General features: G+C 36.7%; 6 protein-coding genes across 9 annotated transcripts; 3 read left to right on the top strand and 3 right to left on the bottom strand.

Annotated features, from left to right (window-relative positions):
* Nucleotides 1-72: 72 nt before the first annotated feature.
* LOC129567874 (dnaJ homolog subfamily C member 28) lies at nucleotides 73-2,390 on the bottom strand. Of its 2 annotated transcripts, XR_008687889.1 has the most exons (5): nucleotides 1,717-2,390; nucleotides 1,420-1,644; nucleotides 1,208-1,321; nucleotides 443-1,148; nucleotides 73-354 (listed from the first exon to the last, which is right to left on the bottom strand). XR_008687889.1 is itself a non-coding variant. In XM_055445233.1 (4 exons), exons 1-4 carry the CDS (start codon nucleotides 1,810-1,812, stop codon nucleotides 516-518), a joined length of 1,068 nt encoding a protein of 355 aa, XP_055301208.1. In that variant the 5' UTR covers nucleotides 1,813-2,390; the 3' UTR covers nucleotides 73-515. The 2 variants fall into 2 exon arrangements, 1 of the variants encoding a protein (XP_055301208.1); XM_055445233.1 differs by having other exon boundaries at nucleotides 73-1,148.
* On the bottom strand, nucleotides 2,382-3,291 carry LOC129567879 (piercer of microtubule wall 2 protein). Its single transcript, XM_055445240.1, has 3 exons — nucleotides 2,874-3,291; nucleotides 2,686-2,794; nucleotides 2,382-2,604 (listed from the first exon to the last, which is right to left on the bottom strand). Exons 1-3 carry the CDS (start codon nucleotides 3,121-3,123, stop codon nucleotides 2,502-2,504), a joined length of 462 nt encoding a protein of 153 aa, XP_055301215.1. The 5' UTR covers nucleotides 3,124-3,291; the 3' UTR covers nucleotides 2,382-2,501.
* An 83-nt stretch (nucleotides 3,292-3,374) lies between these two features.
* LOC129567865 (glycine dehydrogenase (decarboxylating), mitochondrial) lies at nucleotides 3,375-8,242 on the top strand. Of its 2 annotated transcripts, XM_055445223.1 has the most exons (11): nucleotides 3,375-3,660; nucleotides 3,846-4,034; nucleotides 4,136-4,214; nucleotides 4,808-4,943; nucleotides 5,003-5,393; nucleotides 5,470-5,602; nucleotides 5,743-6,933; nucleotides 6,998-7,065; nucleotides 7,184-7,220; nucleotides 7,310-7,947; nucleotides 8,012-8,242. In XM_055445223.1, the coding sequence occupies exons 2-11, from the start codon at nucleotides 4,011-4,013 to the stop codon at nucleotides 8,129-8,131; spliced, it is 2,817 nt and encodes a 938-aa protein (XP_055301198.1). In that variant the 5' UTR covers nucleotides 3,375-3,660; nucleotides 3,846-4,010; the 3' UTR covers nucleotides 8,132-8,242. The 2 variants fall into 2 exon arrangements, with proteins under 2 accessions (XP_055301198.1, XP_055301197.1); XM_055445222.1 differs by having other exon boundaries at nucleotides 3,595-4,034.
* Nucleotides 8,243-8,326: 84 nt separating this feature from the next.
* Nucleotides 8,327-12,761, top strand: LOC129567871 (stromal membrane-associated protein 1). The gene is made up of 3 exons (XM_055445230.1): nucleotides 8,327-9,027; nucleotides 9,512-9,975; nucleotides 10,051-12,761. Exons 1-3 carry the CDS (start codon nucleotides 8,907-8,909, stop codon nucleotides 10,858-10,860), a joined length of 1,395 nt encoding a protein of 464 aa, XP_055301205.1. The 5' UTR covers nucleotides 8,327-8,906; the 3' UTR covers nucleotides 10,861-12,761.
* Nucleotides 12,762-12,891: 130 nt separating this feature from the next.
* LOC129567868 (tRNA-dihydrouridine(47) synthase [NAD(P)(+)]-like) lies at nucleotides 12,892-15,533 on the top strand. Its single transcript, XM_055445227.1, has 7 exons — nucleotides 12,892-13,034; nucleotides 13,100-13,283; nucleotides 13,447-13,753; nucleotides 13,825-14,472; nucleotides 14,544-14,812; nucleotides 14,913-15,052; nucleotides 15,125-15,533. Exons 1-7 carry the CDS (start codon nucleotides 13,006-13,008, stop codon nucleotides 15,369-15,371), a joined length of 1,824 nt encoding a protein of 607 aa, XP_055301202.1. The 5' UTR covers nucleotides 12,892-13,005; the 3' UTR covers nucleotides 15,372-15,533.
* On the bottom strand, nucleotides 15,487-17,915 carry LOC129567877 (fructose-1,6-bisphosphatase 1). Of its 2 annotated transcripts, none has more exons than XM_055445235.1 (4): nucleotides 17,766-17,915; nucleotides 16,748-16,935; nucleotides 16,310-16,561; nucleotides 15,487-16,127 (listed from the first exon to the last, which is right to left on the bottom strand). In XM_055445235.1, exons 2-4 carry the CDS (start codon nucleotides 16,921-16,923, stop codon nucleotides 15,542-15,544), a joined length of 1,014 nt encoding a protein of 337 aa, XP_055301210.1. In that variant the 5' UTR covers nucleotides 16,924-16,935; nucleotides 17,766-17,915; the 3' UTR covers nucleotides 15,487-15,541. The 2 variants fall into 2 exon arrangements, with proteins under 2 accessions (XP_055301210.1, XP_055301211.1); XM_055445236.1 differs by lacking the exon at nucleotides 17,766-17,915 and adding an exon at nucleotides 17,051-17,068.
* Nucleotides 17,916-18,522: the final 607 nt, after the last annotated feature.

The raw sequence follows: 18,522 nt of genomic DNA, 5'->3' as shown, positions 1-18,522 counted from the left end.
TTCGTCTATTTTGGCATATGATGGGTAAAAAAGTGGACCCAAAATTAAGAGGAATTTTAAATAATGAATGAATTACTGCTATTTTCACAATTTTTTTAATCACTGTATATGTAAATTTTTCGCTGTTTAGCGCGTTAAACAAAATTGATAAATAAATTAGTAGCTGTCATAGTTGTAGCTGTTCACAATGGTAAGTATCATAATATAATTACAATTATATCGATTATGTACACACAAAATGAAAAATGTGAGTGTCCATAGAATATCGAAAACAAATAACCGAGTGATTTTTGATTTTGTGATCTATTCTACTCCGTATACATTTTCGGTTTCAACTCGACGAGTTTGGTGGAACTAAAAATAAAAATGATTTTAACATGAATATTATTTTTCATTTTCAGGTACTTTCAGAAATCATCGTAATTTTTCTTTATTACTTTACCAATATTTTAATTAGAATAACATGATTAAAAAATGGTATTCTGAATTGTTGCATTGCGATCAACAAAAAGTGGTTACGTCCACCAGAATAACGTAGACAAAAGAGATTTATTGGAATTGTCCTCATGTTTTACCGAATTTGTGGTTTTAGACAGTTGTTTCTTCACTTTAACCGGTTTTGAGTTCAGGACTTTGTCTGCGATCCGTTTGAATTGGATGCGACACATTTGCTGATTTAAAATTGGCACAATCAAATTGTATTTATCAATCTTTTTATTGATTTGTGTTTCCCGATGCTCCTGGCGGCTAACAACTGTTGTCCATTCATCCATATCGACATCATTCAAAGGAACTTCACCGAGATATGATCGATACTCGGTTAGAATTTCAATCAAATTATCGATATCTTCGCGAATTTCCTTTTGTAGTGTTATCCACTCGGGTGTGAATCCATTTTCCAGTAGAATTTTATTGATTTTGTGCTGGGTAAAGTCGACGTAGGGATTTTGTGACTGTGTATGTGATAATGGCTTACCACTGCCCTCCAATTTATCAAATTCACCCTTGCTCATCGCTTCCTGTATCAAATCTTCGACAACTCGATCAAAACCATACTTGGTTTTGATGGCATGCGTTTTGAAGAATGTACCCGGCTTCATCAGTTCCGTGTCCGAAGCGCTGATTTTATCGATTCTATATTCGACCACCTTAAAACCGAAATGTAATTAGCAAATGCCATCAAAATTCAAATGATTTTAGTTCTTACTTTGCCGAACGCCTTTGAAGCTCTTGACTGTTGATACTGTCTCTCTCGTTGAGCTGGAGCACCATAGCCAACTCCGTCATGGCTTAAATATTGCCGATGCTGTGGAGCGGTATGCTTTATAGAAATAAAAACAAAAATTTAGTTTTCGTTCAGACGATGTTGTTTCTAAGCACGATATCACGAGTAAAATATTACCCAAACTTATCTCTCACCTTAATATCACATTCTTTAACTTCCGGATTTTCTCTAATTCCGTGCCTCTCCTTTGCATACTTTGTTTGAAGTATCCGAAAGGCATTATCAACTTCAGCAAACTTTTCTGTACTGGCTTCGGGATGTCCACTATCTGGATGAACCACTTTAACGATTGATATGTATGCTGCTCTCACCGTTTCCTGGTCAGACTCCGATGATATCTTTAGAATTTCATAGCATTTCTGTTCCGATCAGAAATAAACGTTAGTTCAATTGAAAACAAAAAATATCTCTCACTTCCCCATAGAACTTACTCTGTATAATTCAGCCTTATTCGATGCAAATGCACGACAGTGTCGTAATAACAATTTATATGGGCTGGATTTTCTGGTGGAATTTGCAATAAACATTTCCAAATACAATATATAGGCGCAGAAATTAATTATATAACTGGTTTAAGAGCCAATGTTTTGTTTATTTGAAGTAGATTTGTTTTGCTGTCAATGTACTACAGATTGCTTGTCAACGAGACACGACTACGTTGAATGACAGATAAAGTGAATAGGCGCTACTTGGAGCCTCTTATTTTTTGTTTGAATTGGACGTTGCTCATGTGGTATTCCATTGACTTGAGAATATTCAAATTTTCCTACTTTTCCAATAGTTGGGAATTACATAATTTTTTTCTTCTTCTTTGCTTCACGTGATTATTAAATTTATGTGAATTGAAAACATTTGATTGTTTTCTAACAAGAATATTCCATTAAAACCGTTTTTTATCGCATTTTCAATTCATATTTTTGACTATAAATTCAATACAAACGGTTTTTCGTCTTGATCCATTTGTAAATTTTCCACATCATTTTTAGAATGCAGCTGTTCAATAAAATGGTATCAGTGGATGGTCGGAATACGATGTGAATGTGTGCAAAATGGTGCAAAATGTTGATTACTTTGAAACAAGTGATAACAATAAATGTAATAATACTTTTGATGAGCTGAAACATGTGGACGAATCTTTATTCTACTAAATTTGAGGAACGCAAAAGAAAATCTTAAAAATTTATTCTAACTGAAAACTCAGTTGGGCGCTCGAAACTTAAAAAACACGAGATTTGTCCATTACTGTATTAAGTGAATAATTGCGATACATTCCGGTTTTGGCTAATAGATCGGAGAATTCATTTGTACGTGGGTAATAACTGGAAATTCGAAACAAAATTTTTTTTTCGCATGAAATCATTCATCAAAATTGAATGAAAAAAAAATCAACTGCTTTTTACCTATGAGGTACCGTATGTGCATTCGGTGGTGTCCAGCCATAGTCTGAGTTGGTTGTACGAAATACTGGATGGTATGTTTTGTACTGGCTTCCATAGCCATTCAACGTACCTAAAACGTAACGTGTACTTGGAATTAAAACTCATTCGTTATTTTGGATGGTCTTATTATCTCCTTAAATGCAACTTACAAGAACGTTCAAAGCGATCTGGTATGTTCAAAGTGCGATACAAATCCGATGTCTTGACATCACGTTCATAACGTTTGTTAATATTGTTGTTGAGTTTAGGAATGCATTTTTCCGAGTATTCATCGGGTCGGTTCTCACGATCAAAACGACTATTGTATGCTTCAGTTGGAACACAATCACCTCGTCGGTTTGGTTTTTTCGTTCGGTTTGCAATGTTTTGACAGCCAAGGCAAGTACACTTCTTAACCATTCTGGCTAAATTTTTTTCAGTTTGCTCAAAAATTTTCCGTCTGATATAAATTTGTTTTTAAATTCAAATGTTTACTTGATATTTAAGAAAAAAAATTGTAGAAAATTCACTGCAGTTGGAATGTGTTTATATCATTTCCATAGCAATGGCTATGTGATAGATTTCGATTGGGTTAAAAACGATATTCGATTTGGTGTTTTTGACATTTCAACAAACAGTTCATTTATGCTCATTCATTGTTCGTAGGCACATGGCATTCAATGTCAAAACGTCGCAGCAATGCTACAAAATCAATTACACACGCTCACAACGACACTGATAGCGCATGTATTCAAAAATGAACCGTTTGAACCTGAGAATTGTGCGAATAGGCAAATCAATGATGATATGAATGGACGAAAAATGAAATGAACTATCTATCGTGTAGTGTGTATATGCGTTTCTGTCGCACACATCTGTTGGCGTTTGTCATTATTGAACTGGAAACATCTTTTTGTTGCTTTGCATTCGACTTGACTGATAACATGTACGGATAGAGTGAGTTTTTGTTATTAATTGCGGAAAAATTATCGGCAGCTCATTTAAATACACAATTCTTTCGATGGATCATTTCAAATTGCTACGAACTGCCGTACTGTTAGGTTCATTATCTGAACATTTGTTCAAGTGATTTTTTTCTTTCGTTTTTTTTTTTGCTGTGTGTGAATTTTGGCAAAATGCAGCGCATCACGGGATTACGTAGAATATCAGCTTTGACAGCACTTCAACGTCGCGGATACTATGACAATGTGCAAAAACGATATTTGGCCACCGTCAAAGAAGTGTTTCCACACAAAACTGACTTCCCCAGTCGTCACATTGGGCCGAGGAAAACTGAAGTTGTTGCCATGTTAGACTATATCGGATATAAGGTTCGTGTCTTTTTACCACATTTTTATATGAAACATCAAGCCCTTTGGTGGTCAGTGCTTTCCAATTGAAAATTAACCATTTTTCATTTGCTTTTTCGCAGTCATTAGACGAGCTAACCGATAGAGCCGTTCCGAAACATATTCAACTACGGCGTGATTTGAAGCTCGACGAACCATTTAGTAAGTGTCCATTCAAAAACTGTTTCCTAATTATTTTCTTTTGTTGTTATCAAATTAGGACTTGATTGTTGTTTTTCCTTATTTCAACGTTGTTATTACAATGCAAAATATTTACTGCTTCGATGTCATAGAGATTATCAGTTGCGTGCATACGTAATAAGGTCAATTATATTTGAAAGACCCCCAACGAAATTGATTAAAATGTACACGGTTTTTTTCTCGCCCTATTTTTTTCTATTTCGATGACAAACAACAACATTTCTAAAACGTATGCAATGTGAACGATAATGATACTTTGACGACGATTGGTGATTACGAGCAAAGAAACAATAATACTCGCCGTTTGAAAAATATTTACAGATTGTTCCACATTTTTGCCTGAAGAATTGGGCATGAATAAAAACGGACATAGTTTGCCACGTGCGAATGTCAAGTTTACTACATAGTGCTGGTTTTACGATAGTCTAGCCTCCAGTTTTGCTTACTCTTTTCTACTTGATAACGTTCGCAACATGAAAATAATTGTGAATCGTCATTGCGTTTAATGTGCATGTGGTTTTTTTCTCTAACTTTCATTTTCCTATTTTGATTAGATGAACATGAGTTGATAGATAGAGCACGCGAAATCGCACAGATGAACCAAATATGGCGAAGCTACATTGGAATGGGATATCACAATTGCTATGTGCCGCACACAATCATGAGAAATATCTTTGAGAATCCAGGATGGTATGAACGATGAAAATGACTTTTTGTTTATGGAATTTTAAAGGTTTTTTTTCGCACAGGACAACTCAATATACTCCATATCAACCGGAAATATCTCAAGGTCGTCTCGAATCATTGTTGAATTATCAAACTATGGTTTCGGAGATAACCGGATTGGATGTTGCTAATGCATCGCTTCTTGATGAAGGAACGGCCGCTGCAGAAGCCATGACTCTGTGCACCCGTCACAATCGACGCAAAAAACTGTACATTTCAGACCGAATTCATCCACAAACACTTGAATGCATTCGCACACGAACCGATGCCTTGGGATTGGAATTGATCGTCGGGCCGATTGATCAGTGCAACTTGGAAAGTCGTGAAATTTCCGGCATTTTGATTCAATACCCAGACACATGCGGAAACGTTGAAGATTATACAGAGATTGCAAAGACGGCAAACAAAAACGGGGTAAGTTTGGAATGGAAAATGGGAAAAGAATTTTAAAAAACCCCGATTGTCATTTTATATTTTATTTTCATTCCAGACATTGGTTGTAGTAGCAACGGATCTTATGGCGTTGACAATATTGCGTCCACCAGCGGAGTTTGGTGCTGATATCGCCATTGGTAATTCGCAGAGATTCGGTGTTCCGTTGGGTTATGGAGGTCCTCATGCAGGTAATTGAATTGGAAAATAAAAATTGGGTGGAAAAATCACAAAAATCTTATGAAATTGAAAGAATATCAAAGATCCGATGACTCAATCTCCCATATTTGAAACAAAATAACTAATTAATTTACATCAAATCTACCCACAGCGTTCTTCGCTTGCAAGCAAACACTGGTACGTTTGATGCCCGGCCGTATGGTTGGTGTCACTCGAGATCTAGACGGTTTCGATGCTTATCGATTGGCATTGCAAACTCGTGAACAGCATATTCGTAGGGACAAGGCCACAAGTAACATTTGCACAGCACAAGCTTTATTGGCCAACATGTCAGCTATGTACGCCGTTTATCACGGATCTGAGGGCTTGAAGGAAATTGCCAACAAAATCCACTCCTCGACTCTCACTCTGAACCAAGGTCTCATTAATGCTGGTCATAAATCATTGAATCCAGCATTCTTTGATACTCTGCACATCAAACCGGTCAATGTGAGCATCGACGAAATTAAATCAGCCGCAGAGGCTAAGGAAATTAATTTGAGATACTTCAATGATGGCACTGTTGGTATTGCTCTCGATGAAACTGTTAGACCCAAAGATTTGGATGATTTATTGGAAGTTTTCCGTGCAAAAGATTTAAAAACGGTTCTTGACACATATGACACGAGCAAAGACAACATTTCTAAATCGAGTTTCAGACGAACATCACCATTTTTAACACATCCAGTGTTCAGTAGCCATCACAGCGAAACCAGAATGGTTCGTTACATGAAAAAATTGGAAAACAAAGACATTTCATTGGTGCATTCGATGATTCCGCTCGGATCGTGCACAATGAAATTGAACTCAACCACTGAAATGATACCATGCTCATATCGCCATTTTTCCGATGTACATCCATTTGCACCTGACTCTCAAACCAAAGGCTATCAAACGCTATTCAGAGAATTGGAAAAAGATTTGTGTGAAATTACTGGATACGATTACATTTCGTTGCAACCAAACAGCGGTGCTCAGGGTGAATACGCTGGATTGAGAGCCATTCGATCGTATCATGAAGGAAGAAACGAAGCCCATCGTAACGTTTGCTTGATTCCGATCAGTGCTCACGGCACTAACCCAGCCTCAGCCCAAATGGCCGGCATGAAAATTGAACCGATTCGAGTTAACTCATCCGATGGCAGCATCGACCTGGCTCATTTGAAAGAAAAGGTGGAGGAACACACGAATGATTTGTCTTGCTTGATGATCACCTACCCATCGACGAACGGAATTTTCGATGAAACTGTAGTGGATATTTGCGATTTGATTCACAAACACGGTGGCCAAGTTTATTTGGATGGTGAGCGTTTTTGTACGGACATTTTGTATTGGAAGTGATGTTAATTTTAATTTTTTCTTAATAGGTGCCAATATGAATGCTCAAGTCGGTTTGTGCAGACCAGGAGATTTCGGAAGTGATGTTTCGCATTTGGTAAGCTGACATTTTTCCAACGAGATTCGAAAGAATGACAACGAAAGTTTCGATTCGAAACATAAATTCTTAGTTTCACTTTTCATTAACGAATTTCAATTCGAAATATTCATTTCAGAATCTTCACAAAACATTCTGTATTCCACACGGTGGCGGTATGTATTCATTTTGCAAAGATATTTTTTCCAAAGTCACAATTTTTTTGAAATCTTCAATCAAATTCTAATCTAAATCAATGAATTAGGTGGACCTGGAATGGGCCCGATCGGTGTGAAGCGCCATTTGGCTCCATATTTGCCAACACATCCAGTCAATGATCCATACGATCACATGGATGTGCCAAACAAGAGTTACGGTGTTGTGAGTGCCGCCCCATACGGTAGTGCAGCCATTTTGCCAATTTCCTGGGCTTACATCAAGATGATGGGAACTCGTGGTTTAAAACGAGCCACTCAAATTGCCATCCTCAATGCAAATTACATGTCCAAACGTTTGGGTGAACACTACCGAACATTGTTCCGAGAGGGCGAAGGACTAGTTGCACACGAGTTCATCATCGATATTCGTGACTTCAAGAAAACAGCAAACGTGGAGGCCATCGATGTGGCCAAACGTTTGATGGACTATGGTTTCCATTCACCGACAATGTCATGGCCTGTAGCCGGAACATTGATGGTTGAACCCACCGAATCGGAAGACAAGCTGGAGCTTGATCGATTCTGCGATTCGATGATTTCGATTCGTGAAGAAATTCGTCAGATTGAAGAAGGAAAATTGGATAAAGCCATAAATCCATTGAAAATGGCACCACACACTCAATCACAAGTGATTTCTGGCGAATGGAACCGACCATACTCAAGACAGTTGGCTGCATTCCCGGCGGTAAGTACTATTAAAACCAGTTAACCAAATTGGATTCTAAACTTATTTTCATATTTGTTTGCAGTCATTTGTGAAGCCAGACGCAAAGATTTGGCCAACAGTCGGTCGAATTGATGATGTTTTCGGAGACAAGCACTTGATTTGCACTTGCCCACCGATTTTGCCAGATTTCAACGTTGATTAAATCCAATCAAATTCATTCCATACCGAATTTTGTACGAATAATTTGCTTTTCATTCATCATATTAAATATATTTTTCTTTGAGGAAATTAAATTCAATTTTATACAAATCAAGTCATGCTGGTTTGAATCTCCGGTGGAAATGATTCAAGTAAGTTCATGTAAACAATGTTGCATCGGTTAATCCGAAAATGTCTAGTTGAGTTGGTGTTGCCGCCGTCGTCGCAGCAGCGAAAGTCAATACACATACAAACATACCGATTGAGCCTATTCACAGCAGCAAGAGCCACAGAGAAATATATAGAACAACAGAATACAATCGACGTGTAGGAAAGAAAAAGTTGATCACAGCGAAGCGAGTGCAGCCTAATTGAATTTACTTTTCGGAATTTTTTTCGGTTTTTTATCAGTGCATGAAGTGGTAGTTATCCTAAGTGTAGCCGCCCAACAACTCAAGTGATAGCTACCAATATTCGTGTCAATTGTCTTGATTTCGGATTGTTCACATTCAGTTGATTTTTGGGGTTGAAGCGAGAGACAGGTCGAGATTGAAAACGAGTCACGGTTCACGGTTAAATTCACTCGTTTAGCTCAGTTTCTAGCGTGTATGCCACGGAATTGAATTGAAATAGTTGTGAAGTGGTTTTACGAGTGAAATAAATCATTTTTTTGGCATTTCAAAGTATTTGCTTCGATAGAATCGAAACAATTGAAAAACGTGTAAACGAAAGAGAGAGAGAGAGAGAGAGAGAGAGAGAGAGAGAGAAAGCCAAACATAATGAGCAGTAGTCGTAAAGAGAGTGAGCGTGTAAAATTCGTACAAGAAAAATGTCAAAGTCTATTGACATTAATGCTACGCGATGAAGACAATAAATACTGTGTGGATTGTGATGCAAAAGGTAAACCAGATATATATACATACAATACAATTGTTCAAACAGTCGAAGAGCTGGATTTTCGATAAGACCCACACTATCCAAATTCCAGTCTCTTTTTTTTGACAACTATATTTCTTATCAAATAATGGAACGATGACGTTTCCTTTACACCGCCTCTTTTACATCCTCTTCTCTATGTCAACATATTTGATTACCAATAAATGCATGAAACACAGAGACAATCGACTGATATCATAACTCAACAACTTCATTTAATACACGCGTGAATAAAAAAATTATCAAATAAAATATACGCAGTTGAGGTTCACACTCATGTTTATGTTAATTGCAATTATCATATCGAATGAGTTTCCATTGAACTCTTGATTGAAGGACCAATCGAATTTCATTTACACACAATTTGTTTTTTTTAATTCTCTGCTGTATTTTGTAGTAAAATTCACACACATACAATAAAATGGTTGATTTCTGATTGTTCAAACAGGTCCTAGATGGGCATCATGGAATTTAGGTGTGTTTTTGTGTATTCGCTGCGCAGGGATTCATCGTAATTTAGGCGTGCATATATCGCGTGTAAAATCGGTCAACTTAGATACATGGACGCCAGAACAGGTGGTTTCACTGCAGCAGATGGGCAATTCACGTGCTCGTGCTGTGTACGAAGCCCAAATGCCGGACGGCTTCCGACGGCCACAAACCGATTCAGCGTTAGAAACGTTCATTCGAGCTAAATATGAGGCAAAGAAATATGTGGCACGTGAATGGGTACAACCACCACCAGTTAAAGTCAATTGGGACAAAGAGATCGACGAAGAAATGGAAAAACAAAAGCGTAAAAAGAAGGGTTTGCCGATTACAACAGCCACAAATGGAAAATCAACGGATACACCGAAAACAACACCGTCATTCAAATCGACTCCAATCCCTGCACCTTTGCCCAAACCAACGGTATGTAAAATGCTGTAGCGAATGTTTATTATTTGATTTTTGACCGAACCTAATATTGTTTTGAATCAATTTTAGACGAATTCAAGCAGCCCGAAAACATCATCACGTTCTACCCCGAACAGTACACCCGCTGTAGCAGCTGAGAAGCCAGTCGATACAAAATCCTATAGTTCCGATTTGCTTGGTTTGTCAACACCTGTGAATGGACCACCCAGCGAGCCAAAACCCGCCACTGACAATTCCAACGATATTTTTGGCTATTTCATGAGCGAAAGTGCGACAAATGGAAAAACCGCCACTACCATCACCGCAGCCACATCTGCAGTGCCATCGACGAATATTAACCCAACGAAAGTAGAGCCAACGTTAGCTCAACAAGAGCATGATTTCTTCAATCAGGTTCCGAATGAAAAGGAAAAGGCCAAAATGACCAAGGACAGTATTTTAGCATTGTACGGAGCTGCACCGAGCGGTGGTATGGGTGCAGGCGGTGCCATGTCGACAAATAATCAGTTTATGCCCGGAATGCCAGCGATGAATGTTGACAATGGATCTCTGTTCGGTATGCAGATGCCAGCGTATCAACAACAGCCAGCCTTTGGAATGGCAAATCCCCCACCAGTCAGTGGTTTGAATAATTTCGCACAATTTGGAATGATGCAACAAAGCCAACCGATGAATTTCCAACAACCAAACTCAATCAATTCCATGCCGAATCAATCAATGGGCTTCGCTAATGTACCTCAAGTCAATCCGACGCTGCAATCATTCAATCAAGCGAATGCGACCAAAACTAATTCATTTTCAACTGCAAACCATTCGCCAAATGTTAACAATGTCAACCAACAATTCGGCACCTTAAATTTGGGCAATGTTTGGCAATAATTTTTCAGTTTTTTTTCGTGATTGAGTCCAATTGAAAACTTTCGAGAGAAAAAAATGTTTCCATTTTGAATGTGAAATTACAGTTAGAGAATGAGTAACAAAAAAAAATAACGTTAGAACAGTATACAAAAAGAGAAGACAGAAACTGATTACTGTTGAATTGAGTTAAATGATGTCGATGTACGAATTTATGAGACGATAAATCGGAAAGACAAGTAAACAGAAAACAAAAAAACATGTTGTGAATGGTGCAATTTTAAGTATATGTTTGAATTATTTTCGTAGCGAGCACTTTTGAGGGAAAACAAAGTCAAGCGATTTTCTTTATTATTTCCCCCAAATTTCATTTCGTTATCTGGTGGAATAGTTCCAATTGATTTCTAAGCTTTAATTGATTTGGTGAACAGTGGTTGTGTCCTGAAAGAAGGGAAAAACAAAGAAGTCGCAAACATCATAAATTCTGGAACCAACATTTTAGATCATTTTCATCGTAAAAGTAAAAAAAGAGTATTTTCCTAATAGTCATGTGAATCAAAAAACCATTCTCTATTCCATCTTGGTGCTTAGGTCTCATTATGTCAATTGAAGTGGACCATGTGATTGAATTTTACCTTCACTAAAAAAAATCGATTAAATGTTTTCCTATCAAAACAACAACTTCCAACCAATTTAATCGACAAATAGTTTTAAACTTGTCTAAACCATTTGAAAATCATATACGAACCTAGAACCCCTCCCCTGAACCTGATAAACAAACATAATCTAAACTTTTGAAGAATACATTTAAATCATATTCTATCTATCTCTATTCTGAACATGTAAATACTTATTTTCCTACAGTTATTACAAACAACAACCTGGCTACATATTTCACCTTTTATCTAAACGTTTCACGTTTATCTAAGATGTAGTTTAGCTATTCTTTGTGCTATATATTTAAAAACAAGACAAAATAAAACTAGATCAGGAAAATGGAAAAACAGGAAAAAATTATCGTGTGAACAGTGTATTTAAAAGAAGAAGAAAAAAAAAGTAACAAGAAATTGTATCAGCGGTTTGTGTTGTTATTCGATGGTCAAGTAAAACTGTGTTCAGGTAAAAAAACAAAAAAAAATTCAATGCAAACCAACAATTAGATAGTAGAAATTGCTACTTTCGAATCACCAGCAAACGACAAGGAACGAAAGTTGGTGAATGTTCAAAAGTAGATAACGACTTTGGTTTGAATGGTTTTTTTTTGTAATTCGTTATATGAATCATTTCTATATGATAAAACAAAAAAAATACATTTCGAGATAATTCCGGGCCCAACATTTTTGAAGCTCAGGCGAAATAAATATCACGGACACATCTGTTTAATTTTTTTCTCAAACATTTAATTATGATTTCGACATGATTTACTGTGAATTGTTTATTTTGTAAACATAAGACTATAAGTTTAGACTAAATATTCTACCGAAAAAAAAAAACAAAAACAATTATTATTATATAGCTGTGGTGAGTGAAATCACGTGCACAACATAAAATGGCAAAACGTAAAACATCGCAAATTGAGACTAAATTAGTTTCTGCTTTATTTTTTTCTGTTAACATTTCTTTTCGTGAGACTTCTTTTTACCGAACATCGTTTCATTTTTAAGCGCAATAATCAGTTCCATCCAACGTTTAGACAAATATTTGAATTTTCTTTTCAGTTTTTTTCGCGGAATATTTTTTTTTTTACTTTTTTGTACACACCCAATCAAAGATTGATTTTTTTTAGCGATTGAATTTCTAAACGAATCACATTTAGAGGAAACGAACCTTTTATTTAAAACGTGTTGGACGTTAATTGTTAAGTAAATTATATTGCACTTTATGTATGAACTTACTGAATAAAAAAAATATTTGAACGAAACAAATTGGTCGCGTTTTTTCGCCAAAATTGGGCGATTTTCATTTTTTTTATTGCAATTTTGCATTTGAAAATTAATTATCGGCAGCTGTTAAATACATCATCGTAAGTATTCGGTGTTGTTGACACACATAATTGTCAAAACGGAATCACAAACATAACCTCAAACTTATCCGTCAAAACAAAAGCACACGGATTTGAGTCTATCTGGAACGAGAATCATAAATTGAATTAATTTTTCGTGTTCTAAAATGGATGGAATCTGTCGAGTGAAGTCTGAGTAAGTTTGAGTATAAAGAAAGGGAAATCTCTGTTGATTTCTATTAAAAACATCGTTACTTTTAGGTTCATTGTTCCCAAAACTGCAAAAAATACTGATACACCGGAGACGGGCACATGTTCTGAAGACAGCAAAAATACCGCTACGGCTGATACCATCGAAAATGGTAGCGATGCACAGCAACCACCGCAGAAAAAGAAGCGGCTCAGCAATAGAGAGTACAAAAGATTGATGAAGGGACAGAATAAGGTAGGGATAAGTATAATATAAATCTCTATAAACATCCACTTCATATATATATGATTTTTCATTATTGCGCGCGCTATAATACATCGCGCTGTATTACATGTATTTTCCGGCATAATTTTTCGACATCAGTTTCTAATCATGTACACGTTTCAAATACTTTCAGGCCCGACCACTTCCATTCCGTGTGAACAAAGAAGCCAATCTCTGTAGTGCACTGTACAATGGCCCCGATGCGGCAAAGGTGTGTGGATTCGTAAACTGTAAATATATTCATGATTTGGATCAGTACTTTGCCGAGAAACCGGAAGATATTGGACCGGTGTGCCAAGTGTACTCGACAAAAGGATTCTGCCCAAGAGGATTGACGTGTCGATTTGCTAAAAATCATCTTGACGAAAATCGTAATAATGTCAAACAAGATTGGTATGACGAAGCCAAGGCGAATGATTCCGTTAATTTCATGACAACAGGTACAGAGATTGTTTTTCTTCTTAATTCTAATGAAATCGGTATTTCAATGTGTAACATTTTCCATTTACAGATATTTTGACACCGTTGCGTAAAAGAACGTATAATTTTGATCGCGCCAAGGAGATCGCAAAGAAATATTTCCACAAATCGAGTGAAACATCTGAAAAAGAGCCACAGTCCAGTTGCTGTCCAACAGAGGAAAAAGAATGCACTGATACGAGTGAAGCAAGATCTGAGAAGAAATTGGGCTATGCACCGGACTATGATGTGGTCAAAGAGCGTCCTGCCGAAAAGCGAAAAGTAGATTTCAGTAATAAATTGGTGTTGAGCCCCTTGACCACCGTTGGAAATTTGCCATTTCGACGAATATGCAAGGAGTTTGGGGCGGACATAACGTGCGGTGAAATGGCATGCGTGGTGCCACTTTTAAATGGGCTTGCACCAGAATGGGCTCTAACTCGTCGCCATAAATCTGAAGATGTATTCGGCGTTCAACTCTGTGGCAACAATGCAGAGCTAATCACATGTGCTGCGCAGCTATTAAGTGAAAAATTCGACGTTGACTTTATTGATCTGAATATTGGTTGTCCAATCGATTTGATTTACAGTCAGGGAGCAGGCAGTGCATTGATCAGACGTCAGAATATACTCGAATCAATCGTGCGTAGTTCGTCGGAGGTGTTGAAGGGCATACCGTTCACAGTGAAAACTCGCACTGGTAAGTGTGTGTTTGTTTTGCTCGTCTTTGACACAGTTTACGATTTCAAACCGCAAAATAAACCCAAACAGGAATTTACACCAACAAAAGTGTGGCCCATGAATTGGTGCCAAAGTTTGAGGAATGGGGAGCCAAAGCGGTTACAATCCATGGCCGTTCACGTGAGATGCGCTATTCAAAGAATTCCGATTGGCAGTACATTGAACAATGTGCTCAGGCAGCCAAATCTATTCCAGTTATCGGGAATGGAGATGTGCTTAGCTACGATGACTATGTTGAATGCAAGAAAGTCGCACCAACTGTTTCCAGCGTGATGATTGGTCGTGGAGCTTTGTACAAGGTAAATAAACCTTCGGTCATTTTCTCTCTTTAATTTTTCACATCATCATCTCTTGTTCAATTGAAAATTAAACTTGTTCATCTTTTTTCCCTTTTAAAAGCCATGGATATTCCAAGAGATAAAGGAACAAAGACACATTGACCTTTCCAGCAGCGAACGATTCGAGATAATGAGAAAATACGTCAACTATGGGCTGGATCATTGGGGTTCAGATACTAAGGGTGTCGAGAACACAAGAAGGTAAACCATTTTTCATACTAATTGATGCCTATTTTTGAGCTTGAAATAAAACTTGTTCTTATTTGTCACTAGATTTTTGCTCGAGTGGCAATCATTTTTGCATCGATATGTTCCGTATGGACTCCTCGAAAGTCCACCGCAGAAAATCAATCAACGACCCATCGCATATCGTGGCAGAGATGAAATGGAAACGCTAATGGCATCGTCCAACTGTGCTGACTGGATCAAAATAAGCGAAATGTTGTTGGGCAAAGTGCCGGATGGTTTTAACTTCATACCGAAACACAAAGCAAACTCAGTCACTGAATCTAATGGCTAAAATATTCATGTTTGTTTGATCTTATCTATTGGACCACCTAAAATCTACATATGTACATTGTACAATTTGTAAAATCATTTCGTATGAACTAATAGCTATTGTACAAAAAAAGTCGTTTATTCTAAAAAATTTTTTATTAAAAATTCATTTCACTCTCCAGTATTTTTCGCCTAATTATTAACGTAGCTTAAAACTTCGTCGACATCATTCGACGAACCCAAAAAGACTGGGCAACGCTGATGAATTGATTCTGGAACCACGTCCAAAATTCGTTGTGTTCCCGTGCTGGCTTTTCCACCGGCTTGCTCAATGATGTACGCCATTGGATTTCCCTCGTACAACAGACGCAATTTTCCATTGGGACTTTGTGACGTTGCTGGGTACAGGAAAATACCACCATATTTGATGGTACGATGTACATCGGCCACCATTGAGCCGACATAACGAGCACCATACGGTTTTCCCTTGGCTGGATCTTTTTTCGCTTCGACATATTTTCTAATGGAATCGTCCCACATGTATTGATACCCTTCATTGATCGAATAGATTTTGCCTTGTTGTGGAATTCGCATGTTGATATCAGTCAAAATGAATTCACCGATACTTGGATCGTATGTGAATCCATTCACACCGGTTCCTTCACCCAATGCGATAACAAGCATTGTTGCCGATCCATACAGCGCATAACCAGCTGCAACCATTTTATTTCCCGGCTGGAGTGCATCTTGTACAGTTGGTTCACCTTCGGACACTTTTCTATTGGAAATTATGAAGATAAACGGATGAATAGTAAATCAAATTTCATTGGGATATTTTTCAAAAGAGGAAATTCTGGGAATATCAATATGTTTTATTTGAATTTTGTGATGTTTCTACTCGAAAGTTTTAACATATCATAAGAAAGCTAAAAAAAAATATTTTCATAATAAATATTTTACCTGTAAATAGAGAAGATACTTCCGATCGACACCAAACAATCAATATTCGAGGATCCATCTAGGGGATCAAAGCAAACAATATATTTTCCCTGTTTATCAGCATCGATTTCAATGACGTGCTCATTCTCTTCTGAAATCAATAGGCACGTCGTGTAGGACGATTGCAACATGTTTATAAACAGTTCATTTGATAGAATGTCTAGCTTTTTGACCTGTTCACCCTGAACATTGGTATCACCAGATATGCCATGTCTATCAAAACAATCAAACAAAAACAAAAATACTTTAATTAAAGAAAATACTTTTAAAAAACACAATAATTAAATGTTAACTCATCAATTTGCGACGAATATTTCATTGATTATTTTTCCATAAGTAAATGGTTGTTTTTAATTTTCATGTGTGCATGAAATAAATAATAGGTACCTATATACTCACAATTGGGCAATGCCGGCTTTTCGGACAGCGCTACTTACGGCCTTTACAGCCGTTTGAATACAATTCAACAGTTGTGATAAATCTCCCGTAGCATGTTTGAATTTCTTTTGTTCGGCCAAAACAAAACGGGTCAATGTCATTGCATTGGAATCGAACGGAGAACCTTGTTGTGTCATTTTAGTAATAAACTACGGAAAAACGAATTAGTATCAATAAAAATATTTTTATTAAATTTTTTCAAGATGCACTTTGTTAATAAAATCACTGACTTCAATATTAACTCGAACCAAAAACTATATTTACTATATATAAATCGTAGAATGCGATATTCCTACAAGTGTATTGAAATCGAAAGTTTAAAAACAAGTTTAAATGAAAATAAGACGAACACCTTATTGACTCCACAAAACGTTTTTCGATCAAAATATTCACATTTCATTTGTCAATTCAGATAAAAACTTGTAATGGAATTTAAACGAAACAAAAAACAAACAAGTTTACTCAGACAACGCAAGTGCCAAACTGCTTTTTGGGCCAATCAAAACAAAGAACTGCATCCGAACTAAAAACTTGATCCCCACTCCATATGATAACTCAGCTGATAAACTCTGCGTAATCGCGTTGTTTGTTTGCTATGTGTTTTTCTTCCGCACACGTAACGAAAACAAAACAAGCCGCGGCAACGATTGACATTTCTGACTAAAAATAAATGAGAGTGAAAAAAATTGATCGCAAAAAGTATCCATTTCATAACCCAAATTGAGGGCAACAATGGCTTTGGAAAAACTTTTCTTTCTAATTAATCTGATGGTATTCGTATTATTTTTATCATTATTTTGGAACATCAACTTTTTTTCCTGCTTTTTTCCATTCGTTGCTATAGTTTTATTTTTGTTTCTTTACTTTTCAATTTCGATGAATAAATTTTCTTTGTCTTTTTTTAAAAATAGTCACATGAAAAAAATGCACGTTTTGAATAATAGAATATGGGAAAAATCACCAAAATTTTAAAACTCACTTTCAAGAACGTTTTATTCCCCGGAAAAAAAATCAAAAATTGTTCTCTACGTGTACTCTCCAAGAGTAGCCGATGCCCAATGATTCTCGCTCTGTGTGGTAGAGAGCTTATAAGCGGTTTACCGAATATTTTTTGTTTGCACAAATTTTCAATACACGCTAGGGGCTAACCACGGTTTTAAAAATAACCAATGTTGACCGACTTTAACATCGCAAAAGCAGATGTTAGCACCAACAAATATACACAAATGAGATGACATTTATCCCATTCGTATATGTCAACTATATTTGAATGTATTGGTTGTGACACTTTAGTATAAAAGTAAACTCCATACTATTGTGTGTGTATGTATACAGATTTTTTCAATTTTTTACGGATATCATTAAAATTGGGCGATAAAAACAGATTTTGTCAATAAAAAATCCGTGGTTAGCCCCTAGCATACACGCAGCTAACGAGTGTAATTGGTAGTATTTTTTATGGATGTATTATTTTTAAAATCGTATAATCAAGTGTTGTGCCCCTGCATGAGTATTGACGTAAACAAATGGCACAGCCGGCTGTTGTATGTATAAGTGAGTTTCAATGATATAGAATGCCGTCTTATTACCGGCTGAATTACTGTGCGAAAGATCACTGTCTATGATATTGGCATTATATTTTGGTGATATATTTCGCTTTGTTTGGATTAACACTATTCATTCATCAGAACGAAGCACATCGTACACTTTTCAAAATACCTTTCCAAAATGTAATC

The sequence above is a fragment of the Sitodiplosis mosellana genome, unplaced genomic scaffold, assembly GCF_009176505.1.
Source record: "Sitodiplosis mosellana isolate CC-2019 unplaced genomic scaffold, AAFC_SMos_1.0 Smas_scaffold_13, whole genome shotgun sequence".
Classification (NCBI taxonomy): Eukaryota; Metazoa; Arthropoda; class Insecta; order Diptera; family Cecidomyiidae; genus Sitodiplosis; species Sitodiplosis mosellana.
The sequence above is the reverse complement of the archived record's forward strand: the minus strand, read 5'-3'. Positions and strand labels throughout refer to the sequence as shown.

Excerpts from the sequence above, each read along its gene's own strand:
- LOC129567879 (XM_055445240.1), bottom strand. The coding sequence starts at position 3,123 with ATGGTTAAGAAGTGTACTTGCCTTGGCTGTCAAAACATTGCAAACCGA. Across the intron at positions 2,795-2,873 it reads AGATCGCTTTGAACGTTCTT|GTACGTTGAATGGCTATGGA; the intron begins GTAAGTTGCATT and ends GTTACGTTTTAG. Across the intron at positions 2,605-2,685 it reads GCACATACGGTACCTCATAG|TTATTACCCACGTACAAATG; the intron begins GTAAAAAGCAGT and ends TCGAATTTCCAG.
- LOC129567877 (XM_055445235.1), bottom strand. The coding sequence starts at position 16,923 with ATGACACAACAAGGTTCTCCGTTCGATTCCAATGCAATGACATTGACC. Across the intron at positions 16,562-16,747 it reads AAAGCCGGCATTGCCCAATT|ACATGGCATATCTGGTGATA; the intron begins GTGAGTATATAG and ends TTGTTTTGATAG. Across the intron at positions 16,128-16,309 it reads AGTATCTTCTCTATTTACAG|AAAAGTGTCCGAAGGTGAAC; the intron begins GTAAAATATTTA and ends AATTTCCAATAG.
- LOC129567865 (XM_055445222.1), top strand. The coding sequence starts at position 3,840 with ATGCAGCGCATCACGGGATTACGTAGAATATCAGCTTTGACAGCACTT. Across the intron at positions 5,394-5,469 it reads AGACGGCAAACAAAAACGGG|ACATTGGTTGTAGTAGCAAC; the intron begins GTAAGTTTGGAA and ends TTTTCATTCCAG. Across the intron at positions 7,066-7,183 it reads GAAGTGATGTTTCGCATTTG|AATCTTCACAAAACATTCTG; the intron begins GTAAGCTGACAT and ends TATTCATTTCAG.
- LOC129567868 (XM_055445227.1), top strand. The coding sequence starts at position 13,006 with ATGGATGGAATCTGTCGAGTGAAGTCTGA. Across the intron at positions 14,813-14,912 it reads GTCGTGGAGCTTTGTACAAG|CCATGGATATTCCAAGAGAT; the intron begins GTAAATAAACCT and ends CCCTTTTAAAAG. Across the intron at positions 15,053-15,124 it reads GGTGTCGAGAACACAAGAAG|ATTTTTGCTCGAGTGGCAAT; the intron begins GTAAACCATTTT and ends ATTTGTCACTAG.
- LOC129567871 (XM_055445230.1), top strand. The coding sequence starts at position 8,907 with ATGAGCAGTAGTCGTAAAGAGAGTGAGCGTGTAAAATTCGTACAAGAA. Across the intron at positions 9,028-9,511 it reads TGTGGATTGTGATGCAAAAG|GTCCTAGATGGGCATCATGG; the intron begins GTAAACCAGATA and ends TTGTTCAAACAG. Across the intron at positions 9,976-10,050 it reads CACCTTTGCCCAAACCAACG|ACGAATTCAAGCAGCCCGAA; the intron begins GTATGTAAAATG and ends AATCAATTTTAG.
- LOC129567874 (XM_055445233.1), bottom strand. The coding sequence starts at position 1,812 with ATGTTTATTGCAAATTCCACCAGAAAATCCAGCCCATATAAATTGTTA. Across the intron at positions 1,645-1,716 it reads ATAAGGCTGAATTATACAGA|AAATGCTATGAAATTCTAAA; the intron begins GTAAGTTCTATG and ends TGATCGGAACAG. Across the intron at positions 1,322-1,419 it reads TTAAAGAATGTGATATTAAG|CATACCGCTCCACAGCATCG; the intron begins GTGAGAGATAAG and ends ATTTCTATAAAG.